Raw genomic sequence first — 13,121 nt, 5'->3', positions numbered from 1 at the left:
GAGAATTCTCTGTGTAGCTCTGTACCCCATTTTTTAATTAGATTACTTGATTTGTTGCTGTTTAACTTCTTAAGTTCTTTATATATTTCGGATATCAGCCCTCTGTCTTATATAGAGTTGGTAAAGATCCTTTCCCAGTCTATAGGCTGTCGTTTTGTTCTGATGACAGTGTCCTTTGCTTTACAGAAGCTTTTCAGTTTCATGAGGTCCCATTTAGATTGTTGATCTTAGAGCCTGTGCTATTGGTATTCTGTTCAGGAAGTTGTCTCCTATGCCAATGTTCAAGGCTCTTCTCCACTTTTTCTTTTAACAGGTTTAGTGTATCTGGTTTTATGTTGAGGTCTTTGATCCAGTTGGGCTTTAGTTTTGTGCAGGGTGATAAATATGGCTCTATTTGCAGGCAAATGGTAGGAACTAGAAAATATCATCCTGAGTGAGGTGAGCCAGAAGCAAAAAGACATACATGGTATATACTCACTTATAAGTGGATATTAGTCATAAAATATAGGATAAACATACTAAAATCTATACTCCTAAAGAAGCTAAACAAAAAGGAGGACCGTAGGGAAATAGTTCAATTCTCACCCAGAAAGCAAATGGGATAGACACTGGAAGTGGGAGAAAACAGGGAACAGGACAGGAGCCTACCACAGAGGGCTTCTGAAAGACTCTAGCATGTATCAAAGCAGATGCTGAGACTCATAGCCAAAGTTTGGGCAGAGTGCGGGGAATCTTATGAAAGAAGGGGGAGATAGAAAGACCTGGAGGGGACAGGAGCTCCACAAGGAGACCAACAGAACCAAGAAATCTGGGCCAAGGGGTCTTTACAAAGACTGATACTCCCAACCAAGGAGCATTCATGGAGATAACCTAGAACCCTTGCTCAGATGTAGCCCATGGCAGCTCAGTCTCCAAGTGGGTTCCCTAGTAAGGGGAGCAGGGGTTGTCTCTGACATGAGCTCAGTGGCTGGCTCTTTGATCACCTCACCCTGGGGGGAGTGCAGCTCTACTAGACCACAGAGGAAGACAATGCAACCAGTCCTGATAAGACCTGATAGACTAAGGTCAGACATGAGGGAAAGAGAACCTCCCCTATCAGTGGACTAGGGGAGGAGCATAGGGGGAGAAGAGGGAGGAAGGATGGGATTGGGAGGGGATTAGGAAGGGGTCTACGGCTGGGATACAAAGTGAATAAATTGTAGTAATAAAAAAAATAAATAACTTTTGAAAAAATATGAATCAAAAAGAGCTTCAGTATGATAAAGGGTATTGTAATGGTCTAAACTACAGTCACACACACACACAAACACACACACACACAGTCACATGCCTGTGCACACACACACACACACACACACACAGTCACATGCCTGTGCACACACACACACACACACACACACACAGTCACATGCCTGTGCACACACACACACACACACACACAGTCACATGCCTGTGCACACACACACACACACACAGTCACATGCCTGTGCACACACACACACACACACACACAGTCACATGCCTGTGCACACACACACACACAGTCACACACAGTCACATGCCTGTGCACACACACACACACACACACACACACACAGTCACATGCCTGTGCACACACACACACACACACACACACAGTCACATGCCTGTGCACACACACACACACACACACACAGTCACATGCCTGTGCACACACACACACACACACACACAGTCACATGCCTGTGCACACACACACACACAGTCACACACAGTCACATGCCTGTGCACACACACACACACACACACACACACAGTCACATGCCTGTGCACACACACACACACACACACACACAGTCACATGCCTGTGCACACACACACACACACACACAGTCACATGCCTGTGCACACACACACACACACAGTCACATGCCTGTGCACACACACACACACACACACACACAGTCACATGCCTGTGCACACACACACACACACACACACAGTCACACACACAGTCACATGCCTGTGCACACACACACACACACACACAGTCACACACACAGTCACATGCCTGTGCACACACACACACACACACACACACACAGTCACACACACAGTCACATGCCTGTGCACACACACACACACACACACACACACAGTCACATGCCTGTGCACACTTATGTACACACACAGTCACACACACACACCATACACAAGTGCATTAAAAAATTTGGTTATCAAACAAACAATAAAAGTGAACAAAGTGATAAATTGTGAGAAAACATTTGAAACACACATATCAAGTAGAAGGCTCAAAATTCAAATCCATTTGAAAAGAAATTATTTAAGAAAGAGAAAAAGAAAAAGAGGCACAACAGAAATAAAATTGGCCCCGTGAACAAAAACTCACATTTACACAACTGCAAAGTAAAACCATGAGAAAATACAATGAAAAACACCAATCTGTTGTTTCTATTGGTGAGACTATTGGTGAGAAATCTAGCCTTTTACCATGGATGGAGGGAGAAAATGCAACCTGGGGTGAGCCCCCAGGGCAGTTCTGAGTACCTAACGGAGCTGGTTATGCACTTACTTTTGAAATATCATGACTAGGAACCCACCCCACTGAATCAGTCCCAACAACATAAGAAACTGCAGATTGTGGGCCATGCCAGTGAACTCAAGGCAGTATGAATGTTGGTAGGTTTTCTGAATTTGAATGGATTAAGCATTAAAAGGAAAAGGATGGCAGGCAAACAAATACAGTTTCTATCCCCCAAACAACCTTACCACAAAACAGAAGGCTTATACAGACAACAGGTAACAACTTTCTACCATCTTTGTTTCGTTTGTTTGTTTGCTTGTTTGTTGGTGTATACTGCCTTCAGCTGACTCCCTGAAGAGCTGCTGCCATCTGTAGTATGTTATCACATGCCTGCCTATCTTATTTTCTTCACCTCAGAAACTGCTAGTACATGTCTTGGGCATAGATACTACCTTCAAAGAGTCTGTGAAAATCAGGGGCTTATTCTAAGTAGAGCAGTCAGCCAGAGGCACATCTCAAGGAGATGGAAAACTAATTCTAAGCCAACCCTAATTCTCATATTCATTATACCTAGCGCTGAAGACATTAAATCTACAAAGTCTACTTCAGAGTTTGTCCCAGCTATGGAACTGGAGCGGGCGGGTGTGCTTGTGCATGCCAGGAACCCCAGTCTAGGGAGGCTGAGGTGGGAGAATCACATGTCAAAAACAGCTGTGTTATTATAGAATGAGGCCTAGCAAAACCTTAATTCATTAGTAAGTTAACTGAAGAACTGGAGAGGACTGCGAAAGATGACTGCAGTGAGAACTAGGAGCTAGTCAGCTCATTAAGCATGGTGGCAATGAACAGTAGATTGAAAGTCACTCTAAGAGTCTCCACAACGGAAATGTCTTAACATATTTAATACATTATCTATTATTTAAGGTTAAAGGTTGATGTGCCATCATTCAATAGCCTGATAGCAGATGCGGACTTCGCTACCTTTTGAAAGGCAGGGCATTCTTCAGAACCGCCTCCACCTCCTCAATGTCAGCTCTGGCAAGATGGGCCACAGTGAGAAAGCCAGCAGCATACAGGCTCCTGGCTCTCTGGGCGTTGAGTAGGGACAAGCGGATCAGGTCGCACAGCTCCCTCTGGATGCCAAACGTAAGACGCTTCTGAAACTGGGAAAGTAGTAGTTCCATGTTGTGCCAGCCCAGACGGTTGGAAAACACCGTAATCATTCCTAGAACAGCCAGAGAATATGTGTTGAGTTAAAAATTGCTTTAAACTAGTTCTCTATGCGTGTATATTAAAACATATTTCAATATATATGTGCAAGTGTGTGGATACATAGGTATGGATATACATGTGTGTGCATGTTTGGTTTGCTTTTGCTTTTCTGCAGAATGTAAGGTTTAACAGGACCAAGAAATAAGTCAACAGGGAGGCAGACAAATATTAAAAGTTCTAGCTATGTGTACAAAGAATAAAACAAGCACATTAAGGTCATCTCACTTATTAAGTTTTATTCTGTGTGCAAGCATTATGCCTGTGTGTGTGCCCACATGCACAGAATTAGAGACAAGAGATTGATATCAAGCATCTTCCTTTCACTCTCCACTTCAGTTTTTGAGACAGGGTTCTCTCACTAAACGCTGAGCTCACCAACTGACTGGAATAATTACCCACCAAGTCCCTGGGACCTCTGCCTCACTGCACTGAGAACACAGGCATGCATCACTGGGCCCAGCTTTGTATGAGGGGGGCTGGGGATCTGAACTCTGGACCTCAAGCTGGCATAATAAGCCCTCTCTCAACGCCCATCTCATTCATTCCTAATTTGAACTTGAAATTTGGATCCTGAGGCATACTCAGCACATACGTACAAAGAACAAAAGCTCCATTTTAGTCCACTCTTCTCACTACCTCTTTCTTGTATTTTCCCTTTTCTGTCTCCTTTCTGGTTTGTTTATTTATTTGTTTGTTTGTTTGTTTGTTTTTCAAGACAGGGTTTCTCTGTGCAGCCCTGGCTGTCCTGGACTTGCTTTCTGAACCAGGCTGGCCTCAAACTCACAGGGATCTGCCTGCCTGTACCTTCCTGAGTGCTGGGATTAAAGGCATACACCACCATGTCTGGCTTTTCTTTTTCTTCTTTTAAGGAAAAGAGAACTCTAACAAAACAAGAGAAGAACTCTTTCCTGGACAAATGATTTAAAAATTCAAATGCTGAGATAACTATAGAGTGGTATACTGGTTACCATTTTCTTCAAAGAAAGGCTATCCTGCCCCTTGACCTCAACCTCTTGAAATAAAGAGATCACAAAAGCCAAGTACCACACATGGAGAACGAACACTGAATCGGGGTCCTTCCCTTCACCCTACCCTCTGCCCACATCTACTCAGCATCCCTCATATGTACACACATCCACAGAGAAGCCCTAACACGTAAAGGCACAGACCCTTCAGTAGTCCTGGTTTTCCTTCCCAAAGGCTAACAAAGATGCTTTAGTAGCATCATATCAGGAATCTACCTGTTTGTGTAACTGAGAGTGCTTCCTAAGGCATGATATTTAGATCAGTCAGGGGAGAGTCCACAAATCTCTCTTCATCTGCATCCTCTTTCTCAAAATCTATTCATCAGTACTAAGAGGGAAGGGATTCCACTGAGAACTTTGTTTCTTCTTGTAGAGGGTAAGCCAGAGAAAATGTGTACAATCAGGAAGTTGCTAAGAAACAGGAGGGGAAAGAGTAAGACACACCCTGATGAGGTTTCTAAAATTGAAGCAATTTCAAAAAGGCTTAAGTAAATGGAAGTTTAAAAAAAAAAAGTGATGTTAAGCCAGGCGTAGTGGTACACACCTTTAATACTCAGAAGGCAGAGGCAGGTGGATCACTGAATTTGAGGACAATCCAGTATACATAGGGAGCCCCAAGCCAGGCAGAGTTACACAGTAAACAAGACCCTTCTCAAAAAAGGAATCTTAACAACCTTAAACCATAGAATCTTGGATAGATGTGAAACACTTTGTCTAAACTGACCTGCATAAACAGCAGCCGACTGTTGCAAAGACTGAATCTGTCCACGATTACATCCATATTTCTGAATAATTTCCTTTAAGGGAACTTCACTGATTAAATCCAGTAACACAAGACTTGTGAAAAACCTAAAAATAAATTATCAAAAGTGTTATAAGAGATCGCTTATAGCTACTATGAAAGGGAAACACGCTGCAAACCAACTACAGACCAACAAGCTAGCAGGGGTCAGAAAAGAAGGCTGGTGGGCACGGACTCAGAGCATGTGTACACAGTAAGCTTTACGTACCTTAACCAGAGGTACGAACTAACATCCGGATAACAAAAAAAGGTCTCACATTTTAATATTATTAACTGATTTCAAGAAATAATGCTTGGTTTAAAATAATGTGATGGCACAAAAATTTAGAAGATTTGAAACATGGATATAAAACGAATATATATTTTGGTCAAATGACAGTATCTAATTATAAAGTCCAGACCTGCAGGCATAAGGACCGCTAAATTGCAAGTTCCAAGAAAAATTAAAGTCAGAAAATTAAATAAATAGGAGAAATTTAAATTTTTACCATGGCTAGCCAAAATGTTTATATTGTCCACAATCAAAGTGGCTCAGTAACATGTGCCCGACAATGATAAATGCTGGAGGCTCCCCGTGCCTACCTTTTATGGATGGCCATCTGTCGATGCTGTCTCTCAGTTCTGGCTACTACTTTTCCTTTCACACACCGAGCCAAAAACCCTTCCTCGACTCCAACCAGCTCTGCCACCCTTTTCATAGAAGTTGGTAATTTTTCCCATAAACAGAAAAATCGATACCAATCAATAGCAGCCCAATCTTCAAACACAGGTGTAACCTAAAGAGAAGAAGCATCATTTTAGTTTGAGTAATTGCTTGACAGTGAGCTGTGGGCAGCTCAGTGGTAAACACTTGTTTGGCATGTGCAAGACCATGGGCTCAAGCCTTAGCACTGGACAAAAACAAACCCATTATACTGCATAAGTCACAAAATTATAATTGTAAACTTCATAGTAGAGACAAAGGCCTCGAGATGCAGAAAAATCTGTGTAATAACTCATTTATAAGAAAACATGTATTCATAAGTAACTCACTGATGGAGTAAGAGAGACAGAGAAAGCCAGAGAAAGGAATGGGGGGGGGACTGATTGTTAACCACACAAACTGGATTGCATGAAATGCAAGTCTTTAATCATAGACATTTTCAACTCAAGTAGGTCTGACACAAGATATTATCTTAACTGTTTTGTGTAATTCCAAGAAAAAAATGGAAAGAAAAAGTAAGAGAGGGAGAAAAAAAAATCAACAAGCAAAATTGATATATTGCCTACGAGCTCCATAATTCACCGAAAAATCTCTAAGACAAAGCATGGGGTTGCGGGTAGAAGCAAAGAAACACTGTTAAAAGTGTCCAGATGTTGGAAAGCAATCTGGCACTTTCTCAGACAACTAGGAATAGCGCTTCCTCAAGATCCAGCCATACCACTCCTAGGCATATACCCAAAAGAGGCTCAAGTACACAATAAGGACATTTGCTCAACCATGTTTGTAGCAGCCTTATTTGTAATAGCCAAAAGCTGGAAACAGCCCAGATGCCCCTCAGTGGAGGAATGGATGCACAAATTGTGGTATATCTACACAATGGAATATTACTCAGCAATAAAAAAACAAGGAAATCATGAAATTTGCAGGTAAATGGTGGGATCTGGAAAAAATCATCCTGAGTGAGCTATCCCAGACACAGAAAAATGCACACAGTATATACTCACTCATACACATATAATATAGGATAAACCTACTAAAATCTGTACAACTAAAGAAACTAATCAAGAGGGAGGACTCTTGCTAAAATGCTCAATTCCTATCCAGAAAGGCAAAGAGGATGGACATCAGAAGAAGGAGAAAAGAGGGAACAAGTCAGGAGCCTGACTCAGAGGACCTCTGAAAGACTCTGTCCTGCAGACTATCAATGCAGATGCTGAGACTTATGGGCAGCCTTTGGGCAGAGTGCACGGAATCTTATGAAAGAAGTGGGAAACAGTAAGATCTGGAGAAGACAGGAACTCCACAAGGAGAGCAACAGAACCAAAAACTCTGAGCACAGAGGTCTTTCCTGAGACTGAAACTCCAACCAAGGACTATTCATGGAGATAACCTAAGACCCCTGCACAGATGTAGTCCATGGCAGTTCAGTATCCAAGTGGGTTCCATTGTAATAGGAACAGGGACTGTCTCTGACATGAACTGATTGGCCTGCTCTTTAATTACCCCCCCCCCGAGGGGGAAGCAGCATTACCAGACCACAGAAGAAGACACTGCAGCCACTCCTGATGAGACCTAATTGACTAGGATCAGAAGGAAGGAAAAGAAGACCTCCCCTATCAGTGGACTTGGGGAGGGGCATGCATGCAGAGGGTGGAGGAAGGGAGGGAATGGGACGGGAGGAGGGAGGGAACCACAGGGGGGATACAAAGTGAATAAAGTGTAATTAATAAAGAATTAAAAAAGAAAAAAAAGTGTCCAGATGTCAGAACATAAAAGACTTTAAAGACAAAACATTATAAATGTGGAAAAAGGGATAAAAACAAACAAACAAAACATGCTTAAAGAAATAAAAGGGTGAATGTCTGTAATCCCAGCAGTGAGTCAGCTGAGGCACCAGGATACAAAGTTTGAGACCAACCTGGAAAGTTTCAGGCCAACCTAGTATGCCTACAAAGTTTACGGCTAGCCTGGGCTTAAAAAAAAAAAAAAAAAAAAAAAAAAAAAAAAAAAAAACCCAAAAAAAACAAAAAAACATTTACAAAAAAAAAAGGAAGAAAGAAAAGGGGAAGGGAAGAGAGATAATGGGAGGGCTGGGGAAAGGTAAAAGAAAGCCTAATACCAGTTGGGCAAGAAAAGGGCATACATAAAAAGAATAATATTGCGTTGCAGCCAAAAGTTGAAGTCAAACAGTCCAGATCTGGAGCTCACACTCAGGTCTACTGCATAGTATGTGGACATTGGTAAGGCCATGGCAGATGACTGATAACACCTGCTTTAAGATGCTTTCCAATCATATTAGAAGGCACAGAACATCGAGCCTATTACTATCCATGTTTGTAAAAGGAAGAAAAAGATACTGACTTGATATTTACCCTCCACACACAGTGTATTTTATTGAAGGCATTTTCTCTTAAGACCTCATTCTAATGGTAATTTCAATGTTATTCTCTCCCTTCATTTGCTCATCAAAGTATATACATCTGCGTTTCAGTGACAAACTTATTACTAGTTAGGTTCTTGCTAAAGAATTTGATATTAGGTTCATATCAAAATGTTTATGATAATTGTAGAAGATGTAAGCAAACTCTCAATGATAATTACTACTTAATAATTAAACTTCACAGGATCTAGCATCACAAGGGGACAGGCCTCTGGACACTAGGGAGAGGTTAACTACATTAGGCTAATTGAGTTGGGAGACCCACCTGAATTACGGATGAAACTGTTCCTTGGGTTGGGGTCCTAGCTGAGCTCCTGCATTCATCTCTCTCCACTTCCTATGTGTGATGGCTTGAATAGGAATGGCCCCCACAAACACATGTATTTAAATGCCTGGCCCATAGGGACCAGCACTAGTAGGAGGTGTGGTCTCGTTGGAATAGGGATGGCCTGTTGGAGGAAGTGTGCCACTGTAGGGGTGGCCTTTGGGTTTTCAGAAGCTCGAGCCAGTTCACTTCCTGCTGCCTGCAGATCCAGATGTAGCTCCTTCTCCAGCGTCATGGCTGCCTACATGCTGCCATGCTTCCCACTATGATGACAATATGGACTAAACCTCTGACCTGTAAGGCAGCCCCAATTAAACGTTTCCCTTTATAAGAGCTGCAGTGCTCCTGGTGTCTCTCTTCACAGTAACAGAACACTAAGACAGCAATAAGGCCTTACTAAGACACTATGGATGCAAAGAGACCAGGTGCCTCTGCCTTTCTTCCTTCCATACCTTCCTTATGAACTGTGAGACCAAATAACTCTTCCTTCCTGCAGTTCTTCTGTCAGGGGGTTTTCTCACAGCAACAAGAACAGTAATGAAGGCACTTTTCAAATTCTTCCTACAAGCCTGGTGTAGCACACATCTCAATATTCAGTAGCTAGAGGCAAGAGGATCAAGCATTCCAGGCCACACAGTGAGAGCCTGTCAAACGTGAGCAGTTTTGTTTTTAAACAGAACTTACCAGGTAGACGATATGAAGGTCATTCTCTAAAACAAAGCCTTTCATTGCTCTTTGGAGGTCAGCAAAAATATCTAGGGTATCAGATGGAGAGAGAGAAGAAGAAAGAGTAGCTGATCCAAGATGTGTTGGGTGATACACCTTTCCTGGAGAAGGGAATACAGAAGCAAAGGTTAAAAAACAAAACAAAGCACTGCCCTTCTCTCCTACACACTAACTTCTTGGCTCTGATCAATCAATAAGCAGAACCTTAGCTAACATGTAGAAACGTGTGAGCCAACCCTAGGAAGTGACTACAGTGTGGACAGAAGGCGTCTCGCCACATTGCTGCTCTAACCTCCTGCACCGTCGCTGGGCTCTGCTTCCTGGATGAGCTCGTTTTCTAGCAGCCACGTCACACAGGCATCCAGGGCCCCGAGCTGGCCATCTGTGTTTCCCTGAATGCCTTGCTTCCCTTCCTTTACACCAGCAGCCAAGAATGTGCAGGCGGCGTAAGTCTGCATATCTTGTGATGTACTTGCTACTCCACCAACGATTATCTGAGAGAGAATGTTGAAAAGTTCCGTTAAGTTCTATAAGATGTGTAGAGCCTCAGGACATCAAGTAAATGAAGTGAATTTACTCTCTAAAATATCTTCAGTCTTTATGTAGAGACAGTTTATTAATTTTTTGTCATCACACATCACAATTTAGATGATACCTACTGACAACATCACGTTTTCCTTTAAAGACTATATTTTCTTGTAAATAAGCAAGAATGCACCTGAACTTGGAAACCAGCTACATATAAAGGAAGAAGTGATGGCTCAGAGCCATGAGTCCAATCATCAATCCTTGTTCCTCCCTCTAGAACACACGGAGGTGTAGAAATGCTATGAATGAATATCTCCCATTCAGAAGGACGGGAAGGGCAGAAAAATATGAAGTTAGTATTTAGTGTGTGCTGCCTTGGCCGGCTTTAACCTTGTGAAGCTCATGCTAGAATCAAAAGCATGCACCACAGGTCCAGCTCTACTGTAAGCTTATTTTTTTTAATAACGATTTGATTTTAATGTGTCCACAGGTATTATCTGAGCAAAAGAACTAGGTTCCACTTCTCTTTTCTTTAAACTCAAAATGCAGTAAAAAGTACGTAAAAAGTAATAAGATGAGTCACAGTTACAGCTCAGGAGTGCACACACAGCGTGCACAAGGCTGAGTCTGAATCCCTACACCAAAAAAAGAAAAATATTTTTAAAAGCTATATGTCATTTGGTTGTTTAATCATTTTGAGATAGATTAATATGGTAGTAGCCATATTAAACTCCAAAATAGCTACATATTCATAGATATATATATATATATATATATAACACATAGGTATATATAACAACTTATACATATATGAGTATGTATGTGTACATATATCAAAATTTATTTCTCCAATTACTCAGCAGAGCCCAACAGCAGAGCCTGAAGAACTATGTATATATGTATGTATGTTTAAATAGATGTGAGAAACAGATTTACACTTGGGAAAGCTATAAATCTTGATCTTAAAAAAAAAAAGCTCAACTCAGATTTTAACATACTCAATTTCTGATAGGCATAAAAGAGTAAATCGTGATTTCCTGAACTCCTACCTCCAGAATAGCTCGTATCATGCTAGCAGTGACTTCTCCCTGTCTCTGCAGACAGCTGCGCACAGGCTCCAGAGATCCTTGAAGCAGGGCGATGCCCTTGGATTTCTCAGAGTTCTTACAAACCAGGATACTCTCACCTACAATCAAAACCACATATCCTCTCAGCGCTAACCCATGTTCATCGGATGTTGCTAACAAGAAGTCTGACTCACAGAGGGACAGGAGAGGCTAGAGGTCACTGCGGGCACAGAATTGTTAAGTCATGGCTCTGGTTTTTGATCTCTGGATAAGAGACCAGCATGTTACCAGAAACCATGCTGCTGCTTTGGCTTTTAGATCATTTTTAGCTGAAGGCTGGAGAAGCAGCGAACATGAAAAGGACTGTTTGTCCTCTATCTCCATACAAGCAAGGCATAGATGTCCCTTTGGAAACATGTTTCTCTTGCTCTCTCCTATATCAGTGATAAGGATCAGCACTAAGATGGTTATATAAACCAGCCTCACTGAAATAACCCTTCTTTTTCATTAGCTTCCCTTAGGGATGTTCCTCCTTATAAGGTACTGCCCAAGAAAAACAGCTTTTCTTTGTCATCACTTCTCCACACCTAATAGCTTTAGCAAGTCTCAATCGTATCCTATGAAGACTTCATGCACATAAAAATTAAAATATTAACACCAAATAAAAACTATTTGCCTTTTTTCCTATTAACCTGTCTTTTTAAAATTTAATTTATTACAATTTATTCACTTTGTATCCCAGCTATAGCCTCTCCTTCGTTCCCTCCCAATCCTACCCTCCCTCCTTCTCGTTCTGTGCCCCGCACCCAGTCTACTGATAGGGGAGGTCCCATTCCATCTGACCCTAGTCTATCAGGTCTCATCAGGACTGGCTGCATTGTCTTCCTCTGAGGCATGGAACAGCTGTACTCCCCCCAGGGTGAGGTGATCAAAGAGCCAGCCACTGAGCTCATGTCAGAGACAACCCATGCTCCCCTTACTAGGGAACCCACTTGGAGACTGAGCTGCCATGGGCTACATTTGAGCAAGGGGTCTAGGTTATCTCCATGAATGGTCCTTAGTTTGAGTATCAGTCTTTGCCTGGGCCCAGATTTTTTGGTTCTGTTGGTCTCCTTGTAGAGCTCCTGTCTCCTCCAGGTCTTTCTATCTGCCCCTTCTTTCATAAGATTCCTTGCACTCTGCTCAAAGTTTGGCTATGAGTCTCACATCTGCTTTAATACCCTGCTGGGTAGAGTCTTTCAGAGGTCCTCTGTGGTAGGTTCCTGTCCTGTTCCCTGTTTTCTCCCTCTTCCAATTAACCTGTCTCTTAACATCTTATTTATGAGGCCCAAGCTATAGAACATGGAGAACTAAAGAAAAGGCTTTTCCTCTTCCTCTGTTGTGTTAGGGTCCAGAAATCCAAAACAAGGCAAGCAGGCACAAGAATCCAGCAAAGCAAGATCTTTATTTGAATTAGGCAGCAAAAACTGACCAGTCAGGGACAACAGCACAGACTCCAGGGATGACTGCTTCTTCAAACGTTCATCTTAATAAGTATTTAAGCAGATGACAAAAAGTGCTACTACTGATTGATCAGGCATGCAGAACAGACTCGAAGCTGAACTGCAACCCCGAGCTAGAATGTAACACAGTTTTTAAGTTTGAAGACCACAAACATTGGTGCCAAGTTACAGTCACAACTTTTCATCAATTAGAATCATTTGTTCCTT

At 42.1% G+C, this 13,121-nt stretch overlaps 1 protein-coding gene across 1 annotated transcript in view; it reads right to left on the bottom strand.

The window, feature by feature from the left end:
* The window catches only part of Polq (DNA polymerase theta), a 67,601-nt gene that overhangs the window by 35,984 nt on the left and 18,496 nt on the right, over window positions 1–13,121 (bottom strand). Inside the window, exons 10-15 of the mRNA XM_021661753.2 lie at window positions 11,395–11,531; window positions 10,110–10,311; window positions 9,776–9,918; window positions 6,206–6,399; window positions 5,546–5,670; window positions 3,506–3,749 (exon numbers count right to left, since the gene is read on the bottom strand). Of these exons, the coding sequence (XP_021517428.2) occupies window positions 3,506–3,749; window positions 5,546–5,670; window positions 6,206–6,399; window positions 9,776–9,918; window positions 10,110–10,311; window positions 11,395–11,531 (1,045 nt within the window). The remainder of the gene's footprint in view (window positions 1–3,505; window positions 3,750–5,545; window positions 5,671–6,205; window positions 6,400–9,775; window positions 9,919–10,109; window positions 10,312–11,394; window positions 11,532–13,121) is intronic.

Source organism: Meriones unguiculatus, chromosome 17, assembly GCF_030254825.1.
Source record: "Meriones unguiculatus strain TT.TT164.6M chromosome 17, Bangor_MerUng_6.1, whole genome shotgun sequence".
In the NCBI taxonomy this organism is placed as follows: domain Eukaryota; kingdom Metazoa; phylum Chordata; class Mammalia; order Rodentia; family Muridae; genus Meriones; species Meriones unguiculatus.
This window is presented reverse-complemented; position numbering and strand designations above follow the sequence as displayed.